The sequence below is a fragment of the Coenobita brevimanus genome, chromosome 104 (genome assembly GCF_032717465.1).
Source record: "Coenobita brevimanus isolate Jiangsu-jjx chromosome 104, ASM3271746v2, whole genome shotgun sequence".
Classification (NCBI taxonomy): Eukaryota; Metazoa; Arthropoda; class Malacostraca; order Decapoda; family Coenobitidae; genus Coenobita; species Coenobita brevimanus.
Genome location: NC_137057.1, coordinates 34,174,491 through 34,195,262, shown reverse-complemented (window position 1 = coordinate 34,195,262; position 20,772 = coordinate 34,174,491). Strand labels below are relative to the sequence as shown.

At 40.3% G+C, this 20,772-nt stretch overlaps 1 protein-coding gene across 1 annotated transcript; it reads right to left on the bottom strand.

Moving 5' to 3' along the window:
• Nucleotides 1-13,340: 13,340 nt before the first annotated feature.
• On the bottom strand, nt 13,341-14,144 carry LOC145416078 (uncharacterized). The gene has a single exon (XM_080285171.1). The coding sequence runs from the start codon at nt 14,142-14,144 to the stop codon at nt 13,341-13,343; it is 804 nt and encodes a 267-aa protein (XP_080141297.1).
• Nucleotides 14,145-20,772: the final 6,628 nt, after the last annotated feature.

Below are 20,772 nucleotides of genomic sequence, written 5' to 3'. Positions count from 1 at the left end.
ATTGGCTAATTATCACCTGATGGTGAGGATATGGAGAATGTGAGTGCATTCAAGTACTTGGGTAGTGTGATGAGTAAGGATGGAACTTTGGGGGATGAAGTACGTGAAAGGGTACAGCAGGGAAGAAAGGTCGTTGGTACACTGAAAGCAGTGATGAGAAATAGGGAGGTGAGTATGGAAGTTAAGAAGTCACTGCATGATGGTATTGTGATCCCTACCCTGACGTATGGAAGCGAGGCGTGGACCTTGCAAGAGGGGAACAAGTCAAGAGTGAGAGCAGTGGAAATGAGTTACTTGAGAGGAGCATGTGGAGTGACGTGGAGGGACAGGTTGACGAATGAAGAAGTGAAGGAACGTTGTGGGGTAGATGTGGATGTGGTTGAAAAGATTAGGAGAAATACACTGAGGTGGTTTGGACATGTGGAGAGAACGGAGAATGAAAGACTGACTAAGAGGGTGTATGTAGGTGAGGTGGAGGGAGGGAGAGGGAGGGGTAGACCGAGGATGAGGTGGAGGGATGGAGTTGAGAGGTATATGAGGGAGAGGGGGGTGAGTTGGGGGGAGGGGAGTCAAATGGTGGATGACAGAGTGACTTGGAGGCGTTTTGTCTGCAGCCACCCTTTGCGGGATTAGGGCGTCGGGCTACAGATAGATAGATAGATAGATCACCTGACAACACCTCACGTGCACTTGTTCGCTAATTTTTGCTGTTTATTTCCTCTTGAAATATGCTGTATAATCTATTTTCGTAATAAAAATATATATATAAGAAAGGAAGGGAGAAGCCTAGGTGATATTTACATTCACCTGGAACTACCTAATTATTGCAGGCCACCAAATTGTATTCTACACTAAGTAAATCTTCCCTGCCATTTTCCACTGATTTCATCCATTGAAATAAGCCCTATGCCCTCTTCTTATAGCAAATAATATATACAAAAAAGAAATAAGGTAAGTGATAGTGCCATACACCTGGAATTGGCTAATTATCACCTGACAACACCTCATGTGCACTCATTCGCTAATTTTCGCTGATTATTTCCCCTTGTAATATGCCGTATAATCTATTTTCGTAATAAATATACATATAAGGAGGGAAGGGAGAAGCCTAAGTGATATTTACATTCACCTGGAACTACCTAATTTATTATGTATTATCTTGGTTTCCTGCCAATCATTTCATTGTTGTATATTAGCAGGTCACACAAGGCTACAGTTGGTAGTATTGCACTCACCCAAGCCAGGCGGCAGGAGGCCACCACTATCAGTTCACTGTTGTCTTTCAAGGTGAAGGTATGTCTGATTTGCTCCTGCTAACTTCCACCGCTTTTTAGCCCCATGCAAAGGGCCCTGTGACCTTTACCCCCTACTAAACCTCGTGTGGAAAGAGGTAAAGGGCTGACAATTGATAAAAGAGTGACTACGATCTTTCTATTCAGTAAAACAGTGCAAGTGGAATTGTAAATAATGTGTAAACAGCAAGTGAAAGCAGTGAATGTAAATATTCGTGAACAGTGGAAAATAATTTTATAAGTTACTTCAAGTGACAGTGCATAACACAGTGTAAATAAAATAGAAATGTAAATAACGTAAATAAAATAGAGAACGTAAATAGAAATGTAAATGAGTAGTATTATAAGAATACGAGTATATACCCTAGGAGTAATGAAAGTGAATGTTTCACTCTAGCATGTATGCATACTATGAGTTATGAGAGTGAAGGTGAAAGTAACATCCACTCTCAATGCTAGTATACAGGACGAGAAAGTGAATGCTACATATTTTACTGAAAGAAATTGAATGCCTACAATGACAGTAAACTACTATTACTGAAGGAAACTTATGGATAAAGACTGTAGATATATATAAGTGTTATATAGTAATAGAAATATAAACTGTGAGTGTTGTTATGAATAATAAATGACAGAACACCAGCGGCGAACTAGCGCAAGTGGGAAGGTCATACACCCTCATAATTTCCATTGCTTACACAGTGTTTTTTATTGGAGTATGGATTCCAAACTATTTGAGAATCATAGAATAGTGTTTCTAGTGATAATATTAGACTATGGTAATCATATTACGGGTTGTTGGGAAGTGTAAAGTGGACTCTTTGTTACCCAAATTCAGAGGTCTCCACAAGTCTTATGGTATTCGACAAAGGCTCAACAAACACCCCAGGAGAAAGCTGAAGGTATGTGCCATAAGCATATATGATTTTAATATTTTAGGACTAATAACTCATTTTTGGCAAATATTTTTAGAGTCTATCAAAGTGCGAAAATGCCAGCAGGAGCCACAAGAAAAACCAAAACAAGCCCGCGGTTAAAGGGTTAAAAACACTTGATCTGGATACATGGGGTGTGACAATGCAGTTATGTACCTATACAGGAAGTTGTGGGGTGGGTCCAATAGGTTCTCTTGTGTAGACTGAAGCAAACTGCTTCTGTAGTATCTCTGCCTTCTCCTTATCGTCATGGGATATGGTTCCGGGATCCCCTGGATCTGCCAGCAAGGGTGCCACTCCAGATTTTGTTTTTAGTTTAGTCTTGGTAAACTTCCAAAATGCCTTACGCTAAGCCTTGACTTGCTCTGCAATCTCCCTCTCATATTTCCTTTTAACCTTGCAGCACAGTTGCTGACATTTGTTTCTCAATTTTACATACTCAAGTCTATGGGTTTCTGTATCCCTATGATACTGGTTAGTGTTCCACTTACGATAGGCTTTATTCTTTTTCTTAATTAAACTTCTTAGCTCTTCAGATATAGGGAACTCATTTTTCCAGTGAGGTTTATTTCCAATTATAGCTGTAGGTATAAATTTTTCTCTCAGTTCCAGCAGTTTTTCCTTAATCAATTTCCAGGTTTCTTCTGTATTCAGTTTATAGGTAGTTTCTTCAAAATTGAGTAACCAGTCAGATTCCACACAGGCTGCTCTCATGGCATTATTAATCACCTTTATTATTTAAGAATATTTTTTTTTCATCTGAGGTGTAGATTCTGTATAAAACTGGAATTTGAAAGTCAGCAGTACATGGTCACTTGATCCAAGAGGCGAGAGATATTGAATGTCAGATATCATGTCCACTTCATTGGTTAGAATTAAATCCAAAAATAAGGGGGTATCGGTTCCTCTGACTCTAGTAGGTTGGACAACATGTTGGTACAGAAAACAATCTTGGATGGCCTGTATAAACCTTGATTCAAATGAGTTTTTGGATTCAGATGAGGTCTGCAAATTCCAGTTAATATGAGGGGCATTAAAGTCACCCATCAAACATACATGAGAATGAGGGCCATTACAAACTGAAGCATTAGGACTTCTATATACACACCCAAGTAGCAGCCTGTCTCCTCCCCTCAAATGCATCTCAAGAAGGGTAACTTCACTAAATGTCATTCAACAGGGTGCTGATCTGAGAGACTGCCTTGTAAAGTGTTTATGATCGTATATTATTATGCCTCTATCATTACTAGGCTCCAGACTGCAGGCATAAGGTGTAAAATTATCTATAGTAAAGTCATGTATTAATCTCTCCTTAAAATATTTGGGTTTCACCTCTGTTATAGCTATGATATGGGGTTTGATTTCGGGGATTCTAGCCTTGAGCTCGGATAATATGTCTGATGTGAGGGTATCCACATTTGTGTAGGCCACTGTTAAGGAGGATAATCCTGACTCACACACTATGGTGTTATTTGTGGATTTAGGGCTAGAATACATAGATAAATCTCTACTAGTTTCACTTGCTATTTTATTCTTATTACTACTCAATTTGTCTGGTAGACCTCCTCGTTTATACTTAATAATTAATTCCAAAACCATGTTTTGAATCAGTGGTCTCATTACCTCCATTCCCTCAATATCGTCAGGCTTGCATATTACATTAGATGCTATTCTAGCAGTGTCCTGTAGATGTCCTGAAGAGGCAGTGAACATGAAAATAGTGCTTTATAAAACTTTTGAATTTTCAATTATATGTGTGTGGTAAATGCGCAGACCAAGTTGTTCTGGTAGGTTTATGTGTGTGGTAAATGTAGAGACCAGACAAAGTTAAGATATGGTGGAGGTGACGACGAAAACAATCCACCGCCACTACCTAAGTCAGACTATATCTATTTTTGTATCGAACACCAAAAACATTACTTATATCTTGGTGTTAATAACAATTATATGCTTGGTGTCAATAAGAAGGTACCGTGAAATAGCTTTTAAAAATCTCGACACTCTTGCGTCGAGTTCCACAACATTATGCTAATATTTCCGCTTTTACCCGTACATTGTGAAGTTTACAAGATCTCCGGGAAAGTAAAAAAAAAAAAATCAATATCCAACATTAATCAATTTCAGAGAGAGAGAGAGAGAGAGAGAAGACGAAGATGATGTAAGTTAAGATCCTGATGATCTGAACAAATCAATTGCTTTACACATCACATGAGTTTACTCCAAAAACACAAGACACAACAATGAAGAATGTGACGCATCTCCTACACCACTTCCACTATAACCTGGCCTAAAATTGCCACTTCTCAATCTTAAACACTGACTTGTAGCAAAAGCTAAACACTAAATTGTGATGCTTGTCACGAAGAGGAGTCAAGTTCATGATGCAGAGCCGCAGCATTGTTTTTATCTGCCTCTGAGCTACGGGCAATAAGCTGCAAGAGGACGAAAATTTTGGCCAAATTAAGGTTAAAACAACAATAGTCAAAATTCACTGAAATGAGAATATGCAGTCCTTCATAGATCATAACTACACCACTTTATTAATAGATCATCACTACACCTCTTTCTTAATAGATCATCACTACACCTCTTTTTTAATAGATCATCACTACACCTTTTCCTTCATAGATCATCAATACACCTCTTCCTTCATAGCTCATCACTACACCTTTTCATCAGAGATCATCACTACACCTCATCCTTATTAAAGTATCACTACACATGTTCCTTCAAAGATCATCACTACACCTCTTTCATCAAAGATCATCACTACACTTCTTCCGTCATAGCTCATCGCTATAACTCTTCCATCATACATTATCACTACACCTCTTCCTTCATAGATCATCACTACATCTCTTCCCTCATAGATTATCACTACACCATCTTCCTTGCTTAGGGATGCAGTCAAGGCCCACGTTCTCGTTGGGTAATGACTAATGAAGGTCCCTAACTTCTTTTCATTAGCGATTTATTGTTGGGTACGAGTGATTAATATCCTATTGTACTTTACGAAAGGTATGGCGATATGAGAGGGATTTATAAACACAGAATAGGACGATAAGTCGTATCGAGCAAATTAAATCGCTTAAGAAAAGGTGTTAGGGATCTTCCATCAATGACGTGAATACGAGCTCAACCACACTTCCAACGATAGCGTAGATCGCTTTGGGAAGGGTTGTTGTGTTGGTAGGCAAGAGGTGGGATACAGGTGAGATGGAGAGTGTGGTAGGTTTGTGTTTGTGGTAAATTCACAGACCTAGTTGGTGTGGTAGGTTCGTGTGTGTAGTAAATGCACAGAGCATGGTGATGTGGTAGGTTTATGTGTGTAGTATGTGCACAGATAAGTTGGTGTGGTAGGTTTGTGTGTGGTGAATGTACAGATCACACCAATTTAATATATGGTGGGGAGTTAGGATGAAAAAAAACCACCGCCACTATATAAGTCAGACAACATATGTTTTTGTATCGAACACCCAAAATATTAGTTATAACTTGGTGTTAATAACAATAAATTATATGCTTGGTGTCAATAACAAGGTACCATACAATAGGTTAAAAAATCTGCACACTCCTGCGTCGAGTTCCACAACATTATGCTAATATTTTCACTTTTACCCCTAGATTATGAGGTTTATAAGATTTCCGGAAAAAATTAAAAAAAAAAATCAATATCCAAATTTATTTAATTTCAGAGGGGGAGAGAGAGAGAGAGAGAGAGAGAGAGAGAGAGAGAGAGAGAGAGAGAGAGCGAGAGAGAGAGAGAGAGAGAGATGAGGGGGGAGGGAAGAAGACGAAGAGTATATAAGTCAAGGAGGATGGTCAGAACAGTTACATTCCTTTAGACATTCCAAGAGTTGACCCAAAAAACACAAGACACAACCATGAAGAATGTGGCGCATCTCCTATACCATTATCAGTCGAAACTGTCCTAAAAACGCCACTTCTCAATCGTAAACGCTGACTTGTAGCAAAAAATGAACAAATGATGTAGAGCCGCAACAATGTCTTTAACTGCCACTGAGCTACGGGAAATAATCAGAAGAGGACAAAAATTTTGGCCTAATTAAGGTTAAAGAAGAATAAACACTCCTGAAGTGAGATTATGCAGTCCTTCATAGATCATCACTACACCTCTGTCATCATAGATCATCACTACACCTCTTCTTTCATAGGTTATCACTGCACAGGGGTAGGCGGTGGCTCAATCGGCAGAAAGGTGGCCTACAGTCCTATCGGCCCCACGTTCAAATCCACGCAGGGGCAGGGAATTGTTTAAGGATTTGAATATCCAAAAAGCAGACTTTACTGATCTACCCGAAGACCCGCCGACATGTCGAAAAAATACCCCCGCTAATACCAATGCACCACTCCTGTATGAAACAGCCCTAGAATGTGTTCAGTATGGACGGTGCGTGTTAGCGCCGAAGTGGTGACGTGTATAGGTGTATGGTATGTAGGAGGACTACTGGGCCTTGGTAGCAGGCTGTGATTCCTATGCCCAGAAGTCGAACACTTAAAAAAAAAATAATAATCTGTTCCTTCACAGATCATCACTACACCTCTTGCTTACTTAGGGATGCAGTCAAAACCTTTATTTTCGTTGGGTAATGAAGGCCCCTAACACCTCTTCCTTAGCGATTTATTCTTGGCTACAAGAGATTAATATCCTTTTGTGAAATATCCTTTTGTGGCTCATGCATAGTCAAGAGATATAGAGACTTATAGAACAGAATAGGACGACAAGGGGTAACAAGCAAAGTATATCACTTCGGAATTTGTGTTAAGGAGCTTCCTTAAACCGAAGAGAATACGAACTCAACCAAGCTACCTACGATAGTGTAGGTCCCTTCGGGAAGGGTTGTTGTGTTGGTAGGCAAGAGGTGGGATGCAGGTGAGATAGTTGGTGTGGTAGGTTCGTGTATGTGGTAAATGCACAGATCAAGTTGGTGTGGTAGGTTTGTGTGTGTGGTAAATGCACAGACCAATATGGTGTGGTAGGTTTGTGTGTGTGGTAAATGCACAGACCAAGTTGGTGTGGTAGGTCTGTGTCTTTGGCAAATGTGCAAACCGGCCAAAATTGAGATTCGGTGGGGTGGTACGATCAAAACAACCCACCACCACTACATAAGTTAGACTACATCTATTTTTGTATCGAACACAAATAAAAATCAGTATTTCTTGGTGAAATAGCAATTATATGCTTGATGTCGAGAACAAGGTACCACACAATAGGTTAAAAAATCTGGACACTCTTTCGTCGAGTTCCACAACATTATGCTAATATTTACACTTTTACCCCTACATTATGTTTACAAGATTTCCGAGAAAACAAAACAAAACATGAAACATTAATTCATTTCAGAGAGAGAGAGAGAGAGAGAGAGAGAGAGAGAGAGGAGAGAGGTCATTTTCTAGGAGGGAGAGAGAGAGAGAGAGAGAGAGAGAGAGAGAGAGAGAGAGAGAGAGATGGGGTGGGGGTGGGGGACGAAGAAGACGAGGAAGATGTAAGTCAAAGAGGATAATTTGAACAAATCAATTCCTTTACGCATCACATGACTGTACCCAAAAAACACAAGACACAACCATGAAGAATTGGAGCATCTCTTATACGACTTTCACAAAATTGGCCTAAAATTGCCACCTCTCAGTCTTAATCGCTGACTTGTAGCAAAAGATAAACACTATATTTTCATGCTAGTCACGAAGAAGAGCCAAGTTCATGATATAGAGCTACAGCATTGTCTTTATCTTCCACTGAACTGCGGGATAAGCTGCAAGAGGACGAAAGTTTTATCCTAAGGTTAAACAAGAATAGACGATATTCACTGAAATGAGAATACGTAGTCCTTCATAGATCATGGCCACACCTTTTCCTTCATCGATCATCACTACACATCTTCCTTCATAGATCATCACTACATTTCTCCCTTCATAGATCATCACTACTCTTCCTCCATAGATCATCGCTACACCTCTTCCTTCATATATCATCACTACACCTCGTCCTTCATAGATCATCACTATACCTCTTCCTTACACGGGGATGCAGGCAAGGCCCGTATTCTCGTCGGGTAAGGAAGCTCCCTAACACCTAATCCTTAGCGATTTATTGTTGGATACGAGTGATGAATTTCAGTTTGTACTCTACTTACGTATAGTATGGCAGGTGGGATTTGTAAAACATAGAATAGGACGATAAGGTGCAATAAGGAAAATAAATCACTTGGAAAAGGTGTTAGGGAGTTTCACCGACAAAAATACGAGCTCAACCAACCTTCCCGCGATAGCGTAGGTCGTACTGGGATGGGTTGTTGTGTTGGTAGGCAAGAGGTGGGATGCAGGTGAGATGGTTGGTGTGGTAGGTTGTGTGTGTGGTAAATACACAGACCAAGTTGGTGTGGTAAGGTTTGTGAGTGTGGTAAATGCACAGACCAAGTTGGTGTGGTAAGGTTTGTGTGTGTGGTAAATGCACAACCAAGTTGGTTTGGTAGGATTGTGTGTGTGGTATAAGCACAGACCAAGTTGGCGTGGTAGGTTTGTGTGTATGGTAAATGTACAGACCAAGTTGGTGTCGTAGGTTTGTGTGTGTTGTAAATGCACAGACCAAGTTGGTGTGGTAGGTTTCTGTTTGTGGTAAATGCACAGACCAAATTCGTGTGGTAGGTTTGTGTGTGTGTGTGTGTGTGTGTGTGTGTGTGTGTGTGTGTGTGTGTGTGTGTGTGTGTGTGTGTGTGTGTGTGTGTGTGTGTGTGTGTGTGTGTGTGTGTGTGTGAGGTAAATTCACAGACCTAATTGATGTGGTTTGTTTGTGTGTGTTGTAAATACACAGACCAAGTTGATGTGGTAGGTTTGTGTGTGTTGTATATGCACAGATCAAGTTGGTGTGGTTTCTCCTTACTAAATGCTCTCTTCCTCAAACCAAAGTTGAGATAATGAAGGGAGAGCGGGAGGGCCATCGAAGTTCAAACCAAACTACCTGCATTACGTCTATCTATCTATCTATCTATAGCCCGACGCCCTAATCCCGCAAAGGGTGGCCGCAGACAAAACGCCTCCAAGTCACTCTGTCACCCACCATTTGACTACCCTCCCCCCAACTCACCCCCCCCCTCCCTCACATACCTCTCAACTCCAGCCCTCCACCTCATCCTCGGTCTACCTCTCCCTCTCCGTCCCTCCACCTCACCTACATACACCCTCTTAGTCTGTCTTTCATTCTCCATTCTCTTCACATGTCCAAACCACCTCAGTGTATTTCTCCTAATCTTCTCAACCACATCCACATCCACCCCACAACGTTCCTTCACTTCTTCATTCGTCAACCTGTCCCTCCACGTCACTTCACATGCTCCTCTCAAGTAACTCATTTCCACTGCTCTCACTCTTGACTTGTTCCCCTCTTGCAAGGTCCATGCCTTGCTTCCATACGTCAGGGTAGGGATCACAATACTATCATGCAGTGACTTCTTAACTTCCATACTCACCTCCCTATTTCTCATCACTGCTTTCAGTGTACCAACGACCTTTCTTCCCTGCTGTACCCTTTCACGCACTTCATCCTCCAAAGTTCCATCCTTACTCATCACACTACCCAAGTACTTGAATGCACTCACATTCTCCATATCCTCACCATCCAACCTCACTGCACACTCTGTGACTTCATTCCTCTCAAACACCATAACTTTACTTTTGTTTACATTAACTCTCAGAATCCTCCTCCTACACACTGTCACAAATTCATTCACCAAACCTTGCAACTCCCATTCATCTTCACTCAAAAGTACTGTATCATCAGCAAACAGCAACACCGGAAGCTTCCAAATCTCACCCTCATTCATTAGAGCCACCCCCACATCCACTGCCCTACCCTGCACCTCCTTTACAACCCCATCCATGTATATATTAAACAGCCATGGAGACATCACACAACCCTGTTTCAGTCCCACATTGAGATCAAAGAACTCACTCAACTCACCATACACTTGCACCGTAACCCTAGCTCCCTCGTACATACTCTTCACAGCACTCAACAATTTCCCCTCCATTCCATATATTCTTAATACCTTCCACATACCTTGCCTATCTATTCTGTCACAAGCTTTCTCCAAGTCCATGAAGGCAGCATACACTTTCCTTCCCTTCTCTAGATACTTCTCCACCAAACATCTTAGAACAAATATCTGATCTACAACCTTTTTCCCTTCCTAAATCCCCCTTGTTCTTCTCCAACTAGCTCCTCTGTCATATGCCTAACCCTATCAATGAGTATTCTGCCATATATTTTACCAGTCACACTAAGTAGGCAAATACCCCTATGTTTACCACATACTTCTCTCTCTCCTTTTCCTTTGTATAAAGGAACAATTATACCTGATTTCCAGTCCTCTGGAACCCTTCCCTCTTCCCATGCCAATCTACACAACTTCCATATCCAATCCACAACAATCTCACCCCCATACCTAAGCATTTCACCACACACTCAATCAATTCCTGAGGCCTTTCCCAACTTAATATTCTTCATCGCTTCCACTACTTCCGCCCTACTGATCTCTTCCTCTCTCCTCTCATCTCTTCTTCTCCCAGCCATTCCCCAACCACTTAGACTTGCACTGCTCTCACTCTCCACATTCAACAAATCCTCAAAGTGCTCCTTCCATCTTCTCAGTTTCTCTCTCTTCTCCACCAACAATCTATTATTCCTATCTTTCACTCCCCTACTATTTCCCCTTTCACACTGCCTTACTTTCTTTACCTCCTTCCAAAACAATTTCTTACTATCCCTCCATTTCATACTCAGATTCCTCCCAAACTCCTCCTCCACTTTCTTTTTACTCTCCTTCACCAGTCTCTTAACCTCCCTTCTCCTGCTCACATATACCTCTCTCTTCTCTCTCTCATCTTCTCCCCTACCTCTACTCGCTAACCATTCACTATATGCCTTCTTCTCTTGTTCCACAGCTCGTTTCACCTCATCATTCCACCATGCTGTCCCTTGCACACCCTTGCATCTCCTCCTCACTCCACAAACTGCCTCACGCGCTGCGCCTATCTCTTCCATGAATATCTTACATACGTCTTCCACTCCTTCCATCTGCTCTAGCTCATACCTTCCCAGTCTTTCTTCCACTATGCTCTTATACTCTGTCATTTTCTCACTATCTTGCAATTTCTCCACTCTTATCACAGGAGTTGCTTCCTCCTGTCTTCCCCTTCGTCTCCTCAACCACTTTCTTTGCAGCTCTACCTTGGCCATCACTAAGTAATTTAGACAAAAATATTGACTTTTGTATGGAATTTGAAAAATATAAGTTATCACTTGTAAATGGAAATGTATAATGGTCGAGAAATACTTTTTTTTTTTTTTTTTTTTTGCCTATCGACCATTGAGGACGGAGCCCCTGGTCATTAAGGCAAAAATAAATATATGTACATATATTGACACAGATATACGGTGCATACATACATACACACATCCATCCATATGAACATACTTTCATGCACAGGTACATGTATGTATAATAATTTTTATTTTATTATTTCTTGTATATTTATTTTTTTTTAATTTTAACCTTATATTACTTATAATCAAAAATACCTAATCTCAATACCCTAAAATTAACCACATAACAGACATATCGCTGACCTATACTAAATCCTAAGAGACATATAACTACACCTACAATAATGGTAAAAGAGCCTCAACCAAGGTAGAGAAATACGTACAATTCAGAGTCACTGCACACTTGCTTAGAGTTCCATAACGTTATGCTAATATGTTCAATATCCAGCAGATTTTGAAGTATGCAAATATACTTAAAAAAAAAAAACTTTTTAATATAAAATTTTAGTCCTCTTTTGAGAGAGAGAGAGAGAGAGAGAGAGAGAGAGAGAGAGAGAGAGAGAGAGAGAGAGAGACGAGGACGGAGACGCGGGAAGAGGTCAAGGAGCATGATCTGATAAAATATATTCCTTTACACATCACAAAGGTTGACCCAAAAAACACAAGGTACAACCATGAAGAATCTGGCGCATCTCTTATACCATTTCCACTCTGACTTGGCCTAAGATTGCCACCTTTCAGTTTTAAACGCTGATTTATAAAAAAGATAAACACCACATTTTGATGATAATCACGAAGAGCCAAATTCAGAATGTAGAGTCGCAGCATTGTCTTTATTTGCCACTGAGCTACGGGAAATAAGCTGCAAGAGGACGAAAACTTTAGCCTAATTAAGGATAAACAAGAATAGGCAAAATTCACTGAAATGAGAATTTGCAATCCTTCGTAGATCATGGCCACACCTCTCTCTTCATAGATAATCACTACAAATCTTACTTCATAGATCATCACTACACCTCTTCCTTATTAGATCATCACTACACCTCTTCCATCATAGATCATCACTACACCTCTTTCTTCATAGATCATCACTACCTCTCTCCCATTATAGTTCATCACTAAACCTCTTCTTTCATAGGTCATCACAACACCTATCCCGTATAGCTCATCACTAAACCTCTTCCTTTATAGCTCATCACTACACCTCTTCCTTCATAGGTCATCACAACACCTATCCCTCATAGCTCATCACTAGACCTCTTCCTTCATTGATCATCACTACACCTCTTCCTTCATGGATCATCACTACACCTCTTCTTTCATATATCATCAATACACCTCTTCCTTCATAGTTCATCACTACACCCCTTCCTTACATAGGGATGCAGACAAGGCCCGATAATCGTCGGGTAAACAAGCTCCCTAACACCTCTTCCTTGGCGATTTATTATTGGCTACGAGTGATTAATATCCTTCTGTGTTTTATCTAGGCATAGTATAGCGATATAGGAGGGATTTATAAAACACAGAGTAGGACGATACGGTGCATGAGGCAACATAAATCGCTGACGAAAAGGTGTTAAGAAGCTTCCTTTAACCAACAAGAATACGAACTCAACCCACCGCCCCATGATACCGTGGGTCGCTTTGGGAAGGGTTGTTGTGCTGAAAGGCAAGAAGTCGGATCATGCAGGTGAGATTGTTGTTGTATTGGAATAATACACTTAAATACACTTAAGTAAATTTCGCACACCAGTCGAGAAGATGACTCTATGCTGCGCTCTCAGACAGTAGGCTGTATAATGGCTGTGGTGGTGGTACAGATGGATCAAACTTAAATCCTGCATTCTTCCAGTGGTCGTCCAGACGGTTCTTGAACAAACTGACTGACTCAGTTTCGGCAACTTCTGATGGGAGTCCATTCCACATATTGACTGTCCGATAGTAGAAGCTATTGCGTTGCACACAGAATACCCCATCAGCAGGACGATGCTGGAATAACTGTCTGTTGTGCTGACGGCTTGGTCTGTCCAGGAGCTTGAAGGATGCTGGGAGTATTTCTCTTTTATAAATGGTGAAGTGCTTCCAGAGCTCTATCATGTCTCCTCTATACCTTCTATATCTCAGTGTTGGTAAATTTAGGTACCTGAGTCTGTCTAGATTGTCAAGATGTCCAAGTCCATCCACCAACTTAGTAGTTCTTGTTTGTACATGTTTTATCTTGTTTTCTAGGTTCTTGCTGATGGGTGACCAAACGGCTTGTGCATATTCCAGGTGGCTTTGAACAAAGGCTGTGTAGAGGGGTCTGAACATGCTTGGACTGAGGTGGGAGAAGACCCGTCGAATAAGACCCATCGTTGAGTTGGCCAGCTTAATCTTTCCTAAAATGTGCTCTTGAAATGTCAAGGTTGCCTCCACAATTACACCAAGGTCTTTTTCTGATTCCACATGTTCCAGCTCATAGCCACAGATTGTGTAACGGTGGGCATATATAATATTCTCAAAAGCTCCCAGGCAAAGAACTTTACATTTGGATGGGTTAAAATTAAGCAGCCACATAGACCAAATTTGCATTTTGACTAAGTCACATCGCAACACATAAGAGTTTTGACGACTTATGATTTGTCGGAGAAATTTAGTATCATCCACAAACAAGTACGAATTGGATTCTATAGCCTCAGGCAGGTCATTGATATATAAAATAAAGAGGGTGGTCTCCAGGACACTCCCCTGGGGAATACCACTCAGTACAGGAACTCTGGATGACCTTACACCATTGACGACTGACTGGTGGCTTGTGGTTAGGAAACTATTCATCCAGGTAAGAACCCTCCCTCTAATGCCGTAATTCACAAGCTTAGACGCAGTCGACTGTGGGGGACAGAGTCAAAGGCTATGCCATAGTTCAAGTATATCACATCGATAACTCCACCCCTGGCAACAACTTCAGAGCAATGATCGAGGTAGTGTAGCAATTGGAGCACAGTGGAGCAACTTTGTATAAAGCCATATTGGTTGTGAGAGAGGGCATTATTATCAGACATGAAATCAATTAATGCTTTGCAAATGATGAATTCAAGACTCTTGCATAGAATTGCTGTAAGATTTATGGGGCGATAGTTAGCAGCCAAATTCTTAGACCCTTTCTTGTAGATAGGGGCAACCAGGGCCTTCCAGTCCAGAGGCAGCTCTCCAAATTCTATACTCTTGCGGTACAGGACAGTAATGGGCTCAGCTAAATGGGTGGATACCTTTTTAATGATTCTGGGATGAATCTCGTCTAGGCCACAGCATTTACTAATATTAACCGACTCCAGCTACTTAAGAACACTTGATCTGGATACATGGGGTGTAACAATGCAGTTATGTACCTATACAGGAAGTTGTAGGGTGGGTCCAATAGGTTCTCTAGTGTATACTGAAACAAACTGCTTCTGTAGTATCTCTGCCTTCTCCTTATCGTCATAGGATATGGTACCAGGATCCCCTGGATCTGGCAGCAAAGGTGCCACTCCAGATTTTGTTTTTAGTTTAGTGTTGGTAAACTTCCAAAATGCCTTAGGCTGACCCTTGGCTTCCTCTGCAATCTCCCTCTCATATTTCCTTTTAACCTTGCAGCACATTTGCTGACATTTGTTTCTCAATTTTACATACTTAAGTCTATAGGTTTCTGTATCCCTATGACACTGGTTAGTGTTCCACTTACGATAGGCTTTATTCTTTTTCTTAATTAAGCTTCTTAGCTCTTCAGGTATTGGGAACTCATTTTTCCAGTGAGGTTTATTTCCAATTATAGCTGTAGGTATAAATTTTTCTCTCAGTTCCAGCAGTTTTTCCTTAATCAATTTCCAGGTTTCTTCTGTATTCAGATTATAGGTGGTTTCTTCAAAATTGAGTAACCAGTCAAATTCCACAAGGACTGCTCTCATGGCATTATTAATCACCTTTATTATTTAAGAATATTTTATTCATCTGAGGTGTAGATTTTGTATAACACTGGAATTTGAAAGTCAGCAGTACATGGTCACTTGATCCAAGAGGCGAGAGATATTGAATGTCAGATATCATGTCCACTTCATTGGTTAGAATTAAATCCAAAAATAAGGGGGTATCGGTTCCTCTGACTCTAGTAGGTTGGACAACATGTTGGTACAGAAAACAATCTTGGATGGCCTGTATAAACTTTGATTCAAATGAGTTTTTGGATTCAGATGAGGTCTGCAGATTCCAGTTAATATGAGGGGCATTAAAGTCAACCCTCAAACATACATGAGAATGAGGGCCATTACAAACTGTATATACAAGGTTATGAAGAGCATCGTTGTTGGAGTCTGACGTATTAGGACTTCTAGATACACACCCAAGTAGCAGTCTGTCTCCTCCCCTCAATTGCATCTCAAGAAGGGTAACTTCACTAAATGTCATTCAACAGGGTGCTGATCTGAGAGACTGCCTTGCCAAGGGTTTATGAACGTATATTATTATGCCTCTATCATTACTAGGCTCCAGACTGCAGGCATTAGGTGTAAAATTATCTATAGTAAAGTCATGTATTAATCTCTCATTAAAATATTTGGGTTTCACCTCTGTTATAGCTATAATATGGGGTTTGATTTCGGGGATTCTAGCCTTGAGCTCGGATAATATGTCTGATGTGAGGGTATCCACATTTGTGTAGGCCACTGTTAAGGAGGATAATCCTGACTCACACAGTATGGTGTTATTTGTGGATTTAGGGCTAGAATACATAGATAAATCTCTATTAGTTACACTTGCTATTTTATTCTTATTACTACTCAATTTGTCTGGTAGACCTCCTCGTTTATATTTAATAATTAATTTCAAAACCATGTTTTGAATCAGTAGTCTCATTACCTCCATTCCCTCAATATCGTCAGGCTTGCATATTACATTAGATGCTATTCTAGCAGTGTCCTGAAGAGGTCCTGAAGAGGCAGTGAACATGAAAATAGTACTTTATAAAGCTTTTGAATTTTCAATTACATGTGTGTGGTAAATGCACAGACCAAGTTGTTCTGGTACGTTTATGTGTGTGGTAAATGTAGAGACCAGGCAAAGTTAAGATATGGAGGAGGTGACGAAGAAAACAAACCACCGCCACTACATAAGTCAGACTATATCCATTTTTGTATCGAACTCCAAAAACATTACTTATATCTTGGTGTTAATAACAATTATATGCTTGGTGTCAATAACAAGGTACCGTTAAATAGCTTTTAAAAATCTCGACACTCTTGCGTCGAGTTCCACAACATTATGCTAATATTTCCGCTTTTACCCCTACATTATGAAGTTTACAAGATTTCCGGGAAAGTAAAAAAAAAATTAAATTCCATCATTAATCAATTTCAGAGAGAGAGAGAGAGAGAGAGAAGACGAGGAAGATGTAAGTTAAGATCCTGATGATCTGAACAAATCAATTCCTTTACACATCACATGAGTTTACCCCCAAAACACAAGACACAACAATGAAGAATGTGACGCATCTCCTACACCACTTCCACTATAACCTGGCCTAAAATTGCCACTTCTCAATGTTAAACGCTGACTTTTAGCAAAAGCTAAACACTAAATTGTGATGCTAGTTACGAAGAAGAATCAAGTTCATGATTCAGAGCCGCAGCATTGATTTTATCTGCCTCTGAGCTACGGGCAATAAGCTGCAAGAGGACGAAAATTTTGGACTAATTAAGGTTAAACAACAATAGTCAAAATTCACTGAAATGCGAATATGCAGTCCTTCATAGATCATAACTACACCACTTTACTAATAGATCATCACTACACCTCTTTCTTAATAGATCATCACTACACCTTTTCCTTCATAGCTCATCACTACACCTTTCCATCAGAGTTCATCACTACACCTCATCCTTATTGAAGTATCACTACACATGTTCCTTCAAGCATCATCACTACACCTCTTTCATCAAAGATCATCACCACACCTCTTCCTTCAAAGCTCATCGCTATAACTCTCCCATCATACATTATCACTACACCTCTTCCTTCATAGATCATCACGACATATCTTCCCTCATAGATCATCACTACACCATCTTCCTTATTGAAGTATCACTACACATGTTCCTTCAAACATCATCACTACACCTCTTTCATCAAAGATCATCACCATACCTCTTCCTTCATAGCTCATCGCTATAACTCTTCCATCATACATTATCACTACACCTCTTCCTTCATAGATCATCACTACATCTCTTCCCTCATAGATCATCACTACACCATCTTCCTTGCTTAGGGATGCAGTCAAGGCCCACGTTCTCGTTGGGTAATGACTAATGAAGGTCTCTACCTTCTTTTCATTAGCGATTTATTGTTGGGTACGAGTGATCAATATCCTATTGTACTTTACGAATGGTATGGCGATATAAGAGGGATGTATAAACACAGAATAGGACGATAAGGTGTATCGAGCAAATTAAATCGCTTAAGAAAAGGTGTTTGGGATCTTCCATCAATGACGAGAATACGAGCTCAATCACACTTCCCACGATAGCGTAGGTCGCTTTGGGAAGGGTTGTTGCGTTGGTAGCCAAGAGGTGGGTTGCAGGTGAGATGGTTATTGTGGTAGGTTTGTGTTTGTGGTAAATTCACAGACCAAGTTGGTGTGGTAGGTTCGTGTGTGTAGTAAATGCACAGAGCACGGTGATGTGATAGGTTTGTGTGTGTAGTATGTGCACAGATAACTTGGTGTGGTAGGTTTATGTGTGTGGTAAATGTACAGACCACACCAATTTAAGATATAGTGGGGAGTTACGATCAATACGAACCACCGCCGCTATATAGGTCAGACAACATCTATTTTTGTATCGAACACCCAAAATATTAGTTATAACTTGGTGTTAAAAATAAATTATATGCTTGGTGTTAATAACAAGGGACCATACAATAGGTTAAAAAATCTGCACACTCCTGCGTCGAGTTCCACAACATTATGCTAATATTTTCACTTTTACCCCTAGATTATAAAGTTTATAAGATTTCCGGGAAAAAAAAAATCAATATTCAAATTTAATTCATTTTTGAGAGAGAGAGAGAGAGAGAGAGAGAGAGAGAGAGAGAGAGAGAGAGAGAGAGATGAGGGGGGGGGGAAGAAGACGAAGAGGATATAAGTCAAGGAGGATGATCTGAACAGTTACATTCCTTTACACATTCCAAGAGTTGACCCAAAAAGCACAAGACACAACCATGAAGAATGTGGCGCATCTCCTATACCATTTTCAGTCAAAACTGTCCTAAAAATGCCACATCTCAATCTTAAAAGCTGACTTGTTGCAAAAAATGAACAATTGATGTAGAGCCCCAGCATTGTCTTTATCTGCCACTGAGCTATGGGAAATAAACAGAAGAGGACAAAAATTTTGGCCTAATTAAGGTTAAAGAAGAATAAACACTCCTGAAGTGAGAATATGCAGTCCTTCATACATCATCACTACACTTCTTCAGTCATAGATTACCACACCACCTTCATAGATCATCACTACACCTCTTCCTTCAAAGATCAACACTACACCTCTTCTTTCATAGGTCATCACTTCACCTCTTCATTCATAAATAATCACTACACCTCTATTTTCATAGATCACTACACCTCTTCGTTCATAGATCATCAGTACACCTCTTCTTTCATAGATCATCACTACACCTCTTCTATCATAGACCATCACTACACCTCTTCTTTCATAGCTTATCACTACACCGGGGGAGGCGGTGGCTCAATCGGTAGAGAGGTGGCCTGCAGTCCTATCGGCTCCACGTTCAAATGCTCGCTGGGGCAGGGAACAGTTTAAGGATTTGAATTTCCAAAAAGCAGAACTAAAATAGTCTTTTGGGGTCTCCACCAACCCTGCTTTATCAGTGGAGATTGTGCTTCATGTTGTTCATCTTTCCAAGTTGGGACCTGCTCCAGCTGCATGTCTCCTCCATTTGGTCTCCCTCATGAGACTGCATCCACACCAATAGGGATTATCTTTCCGAGATGATTGCTCCCACCTCTGGCCTCAACTAGAGAGGGAAATCCACGCACTCAAGAGACTTGAGCAAAATGAATGATTTCCTCCCTTTTTCATCAAGTATGCTTTCCTTTACATACCGCACACTCAAAATCAGCACTATTCTGCAGCCTACCAATGATACCATATCTCATACATCCACTTATTACGAACACTGCACAAATGGAGCTTTTCCTCGTACCGTACATCCTTTTGATAAACTGTACATGGCTACACGCTTCTTGCAGTACTGCCATCTGCCCAAGATGCAACTTTTGTTTTTATCTGTGCTTAACCTTTTGTACCCTATTCCATCTCTGACTAAATTTTTCCTCTTCTGCCCTCACACTGCCCACAATGAACACTAAATCATCAGCAAACAACGCCTCTCATGGGAGTCCAATTCTGAAATCACTGAAGAACATTAAGTTTTAAGCATGGTACTTCTGTTTGGAAATTCAGAGTTATATTCAGTGCGGCTTGAAAATAAACAAGAAATTTGTAAGTTTTACAGTAAGTAAAGCAGAAAATGCTAAAATCTTACTGGTACTTTTAAATTGAGTATTAAATTGGTGATGTGAAAATATTAGTGTTCCACTTGTGTAGAAGTAAGTGTAAGTAAGGTAGTTTTCTGGAAAATCAGTTTTATGCTAGAAAATGAGAGTAAATGTAAGAGCAGACTTGAAAATGCCGGTGCATATATGTGTATAGGAACAGCAAGGAAAATGCAGTTGAATTCATAGTACTGATGAAAATACATTACAGTAAAAATAAACCAATTAAAAAGTACTTCCCTGGAAAATCAGTTTTATGCTAGAAAAGAGTAAATATAAGAGCAGACTTGAAAATGCCAGTTCGTGTGCGCATGGGAACTGCAAGAAAAATGCAGTCGAGTTCAAAGGAAGGATGATAATTCATTACGGTGAATATAATTATTAGAATATATATACAGTAGTTAAGAGCAGACTTGAAAAATCCCGTGCATATCTGTGTATGGGAACTGCAAGGAAAATGCAGTTGAGTTCAAAGTAATGATGAAAATACATTAGGTATAAATACTTATTAAAAAAATTAAGCAACGTTGGGCCTGGTTAGTACTTGGATGGGTGACCGCCTGGGAACACCAGATGCTGTTGGCATAACGTTCTCCCTACGTGTCAAGTGGG